Below are 4217 nucleotides of genomic sequence, written 5' to 3' on the forward strand. Positions count from 1 at the left end.
CGAAGGCTTAGATGAGCTTCTGAAGCCCTAGCGAGCGATGGCTACACGCAGACTCTTATCTTCTCTGCTCCGATCGTCGGCACGGCGGTCTTCGTTTAGATCTCCGATCTCATCTCCTAATCCCAGGATACCATTGTCTCATACTTCACGCGCTTCCCCATATGGCTACCTCCTCAGCCGTGTGGCTCAGTACGCTACCTCTGCTGCTGCGGCTTCACCGCCGTCTCCACCTTCACCTGATAAATCGGACGCTGGAAGGAGTGGAAAGATCACCGATGAGTTCACTGGAGCTGGCGCGATTGGCCAGGTTTGTCAGGTGATTGGAGCTGTCGTCGATGTCAGATTCGACGAAGGGTTGCCTCCAATTCTGACGGCGCTTGAGGTGCTTGATCACTCGATCCGGTTGGTGCTGGAGGTGGCGCAGCATTTGGGAGAGAATATGGTTAGGACTATTGCTATGGATGGGACGGAAGGGCTCGTTCGAGGGCAGAAAGTGCTCAACACTGGTTCTCCTATCACTGTAAGATATGATTTTGACTTTTCTGATGGTACTGATTTCATGAGATTTGGGTTGTTTTTTCAGATCCTTGTTATCTATTGTCAACATCTTTCTATTTTGTTGGCATTGATGTGAATTGAAGCCGTGTTTACTTGGGATGTTGAAATGGAGGTGGCATACAATGTGTCGATTGCACGCNGGAGGTGGCATACAATGTGTCGATTGCACGCTACGCTTCCATTTTGTACCTTTGCATCTTACTGTTATAACCACATTGGCGTATCCCTTCGGGTCAATAACACCAAATAAATTTTGCGAAAAGTCATTTCAGTTTTGTCTACTGAATCTCAAAACACTGATAAATCTATTACTTGACGGTAGGAGGAATTCGCACACTGGTATTGGTAATTGTAGATCCCTTGGTGTTATACTGTTTCGATATTTGTGTGTGNACTGGTATTGGTAATTGTAGATCCCTTGGTGTTATACTGTTTTGATATTTGTGTGTGCGATACTGGTAGCTTTCATCCGCTCTCAATTCTCAATCTGTGCATTTTCGCGTGAATAATGGAGGAAAAATGATTTTTTCTGGACTTATTTTCGAGACGGACATAGTATGTTAATGGGATACTTGAAGTGATGATGGTTTTCATTTTTATGTGGGTAACATAATGTTATTCAGACAATAAGTGCGTTTAAATCTAATATTTTTGTCATGCTTTTTTTTCACTTGCAGGTTCCAGTTGGTAGGGCTACTCTTGGACGTATTATAAATGTCATCGGAGAGCCTATTGATGAGAAAGGCGACCTTAGTAAGAATTTAGGATACAATATCTTGTTAATGTTTTTATGATAATTTGATGTGTAATTTGATAATGTTAAACTGCTTCAACAGAGACCGATCACTATTTGCCTATCCACAGAGAAGCCCCGGCCTTTGTGGAGCAAGCAACCGAGCAGCAAATTCTTGTAACTGGTATTAAGGTAAGTTTCCTTGGATGGAGTATATTCTCATTTTATTTTCTTCTTTCATTTGAACTCAGAACTGGATTTGTTGGAGTTGGGTTATATTAATGTTGCTATTCTTCACAGGTTGTTGATCTTCTTGCTCCATATCAAAGAGGAGGAAAGATTGGGCTTTTTGGTGGTGCTGGTGTGGGAAAGACTGTGCTGATCATGGAACTTATCAACAATGTTGCAAAAGCACATGGTATTTTTTTGTTATAACAATGTGAAGGCTTTGATTTGCTTTGTTCATATTCTTGACAATGCATCTAATACCACCTAATCTATTTTAATAGGTGGTTTCTCCGTGTTTGCTGGTGTCGGAGAACGCACTCGTGAAGGTAACGATTTGTACAGAGAAATGATTGAGAGTGGTGTCATTAAGCTTGGTGACAAACAGGTGATAAGAGACTCGTCCATTACAATTCTGTTGTTTGTTGCATCTCGTGACTCCTGAATCATACATTCTTTCTACACTTCAAATCGTTATTTTTCTTGAAACTGTATTGGTAGTTGATACAATTCTTCTGTTTAATTAGGCTGATAGCAAATGTGCTCTTGTATATGGTCAAATGAATGAACCCCCTGGTGCACGTGCTCGAGTTGGCCTTACTGGACTAACTGTGGCCGAACACTTCCGTGATGCTGAAGGACAGGATGTGCTTCTCTTCATTGACAACATTTTCCGCTTTACCCAGGTAAATTTTCTAGAACAAGTTAACTACCAAAAAATGTCTTGTAATTTGGATGAGGGTGATAACACATCATCATTGCACGGTCCTTATTCCATCTTTCAGGCTAACTCAGAGGTGTCTGCACTACTTGGACGTATTCCATCTGCTGTTGGTTACCAACCAACATTAGCTACTGATTTGGGAGGCCTTCAAGAACGTATTACCACCACTAAGAAAGGATCTATTACATCCGTACAAGCTATTTATGTGCCTGCTGACGATTTGACTGATCCTGCTCCTGCTACCACGTTTGCTCACTTGGATGCTACAACTGTGTTGTCGCGTCAGGTAGACTAACCTACAGACTCTACTGTATTTGAGAAATAAAGATATGTCAGGTTCCGTTGCTGACTTTCCAATTGTATTACTATTATTGTTCTTCGTTCAGATTTCAGAGCTTGGTATCTATCCTGCTGTGGATCCTCTAGATTCTACATCTCGTATGCTCTCTCCTCATATTTTGGGAGAGGACCATTACAATACTGCTCGTGGAGTACAGAAGGTTCTTCAGAACTACAAGAATTTGCAAGATATTATTGCCATTTTGGGAATGGATGAGCTTAGTGAAGACGATAAGTTAACTGTTGCGCGTGCTCGTAAAATCCAACGGTTCCTGAGCCAGCCTTTCCATGTTGCAGAAGTATTTACTGGAGCACCTGGAAAATATGTGGAGCTGAAAGAGAGTGTTAACAGTTTCCAGGTACCTTCCTGTTTCTTCACTTAACTGTTTTCGTTCATATCTGATTACTCAATTTCCTTGTTCGACTTAGATTCTTGGGTCTCTGACTACTGGCCCCTCCTATTACGAAGTTTTGCGTTATTACTTCTTCCCTTTTTACTGTAGTGGTTCTGATGCCAAGTTTTTTTTTCCTTAAAAATAAAAAAAAATTAATCTCTACCTCAGCAATTTATTGATCCAATTTTATCTTAGTCATTTTTAAGTTTTACTTTCCTTTGAATCCTAGTCTTGATTCATGCTCTCTACTCAGTTAGGGCTATTCTTTGAATGGAGGGATACAAATGTTAGTTTTATGCTTTTAATGAATTTTGAATATTTTCCCATGTATGAACTTAATTATGGATTTAATTGGTATCTGGTTTTAGAAAAGGTTTCCCAACTATTCATTGTGGGGAATGTTCTTCTGTATAGAAGAAAGAGGAAATTGTGCTTATGGTTGCCAGTATAGTTTTTGTACAAGATTCTGTATTTTTGCTAATTACTCAGCCCAGTTTGATTCAAGCTCGTGTACCAAACCTACGTATATCTGTAAAACCCTTCTTTTTTTCTAAACAATCAAGCACAAGCTACATAGCCTAAGGTCCCATGGACTACAAATGGTATACAAATCCAGATTTTTCAATTCAAGGTTGTTGGCTGTCTGATCTCATGAATCAAATACCTTCTAGGTTTAATGGTTATTGTAGGGGTTAGACGTGTTATGTTTCTGTTTTGTGTTCCAGGATTTTGTGCATCGATTCTTTGTTTTGCACCTTTCTCAACTGAGTATACAAAAGTTGTGAATCCAAACCTTAGTTATTGCATATTTTGGAGGGTATTTTTTATTTTTTATTTTATGTAAATCTAGGGAGGGTATTTTGGAGGGTATTTTGAATTTCCCCCCCTCTGAAATGCTTGACAAGGCATATAAAACTCGTTATTAACGGGTGCTATTTCCTCCCCTCTTGTTTGACAGGGAGTTTTGGATGGGAAATACGACGACCTTTCGGAACAATCGTTCTACATGGTTGGAGGCATTGAAGAGGTGATTGCGAAGGCGGAGAAGATTGCCAAGGAATCTGCTGCCTAGTTATTTCATTTTTGTCTTTTTTATCTTTTTATAATTGTGAAGATCAAATAATGAAGGTAGGCGAGATGTTGGCAAAGTTGTTTGTCAACAACAGGATTTTTCATTTATATATTTGTACCCAAAAGAGATGTTCCCTTATTGCCATTTTAGTGTGTTGAGGGAGAAATGAAG

At 39.9% G+C, this 4217-nt stretch overlaps 1 protein-coding gene across 1 annotated transcript; it reads left to right on the forward strand.

Annotated features, from left to right (window-relative positions):
* On the forward strand, positions 1-4170 carry LOC111784550 (ATP synthase subunit beta, mitochondrial). The gene is made up of 9 exons (XM_023665209.1): positions 1-520; positions 1236-1311; positions 1395-1483; positions 1592-1709; positions 1801-1904; positions 2044-2202; positions 2302-2526; positions 2627-2938; positions 3933-4170. Exons 1-9 carry the CDS (start codon positions 38-40, stop codon positions 4044-4046), a joined length of 1680 nt encoding a protein of 559 aa, XP_023520977.1. The 5' UTR covers positions 1-37; the 3' UTR covers positions 4047-4170.
* Positions 4171-4217: the final 47 nt, after the last annotated feature.

The sequence above is a fragment of the Cucurbita pepo genome, unplaced genomic scaffold (assembly GCF_002806865.2).
Source record: "Cucurbita pepo subsp. pepo cultivar mu-cu-16 unplaced genomic scaffold, ASM280686v2 Cp4.1_scaffold000232, whole genome shotgun sequence".
In the NCBI taxonomy this organism is placed as follows: Eukaryota; Viridiplantae; Streptophyta; class Magnoliopsida; order Cucurbitales; family Cucurbitaceae; genus Cucurbita; species Cucurbita pepo.

What these genes read in the sequence shown, in the direction of transcription:
- LOC111784550 (XM_023665209.1), top strand. Translation starts at nt 38, where the DNA reads ATGGCTACACGCAGACTCTTATCTTCTCTGCTCCGATCGTCGGCACGG. An exon ending in TGATGAGAAAGGCGACCTTA is followed by an intron (nt 1,312 to 1,394) that starts GTAAGAATTTAG and finishes CTGCTTCAACAG; the next exon opens with AGACCGATCACTATTTGCCT. An exon ending in TTAAGCTTGGTGACAAACAG is followed by an intron (nt 1,905 to 2,043) that starts GTGATAAGAGAC and finishes CTGTTTAATTAG; the next exon opens with GCTGATAGCAAATGTGCTCT.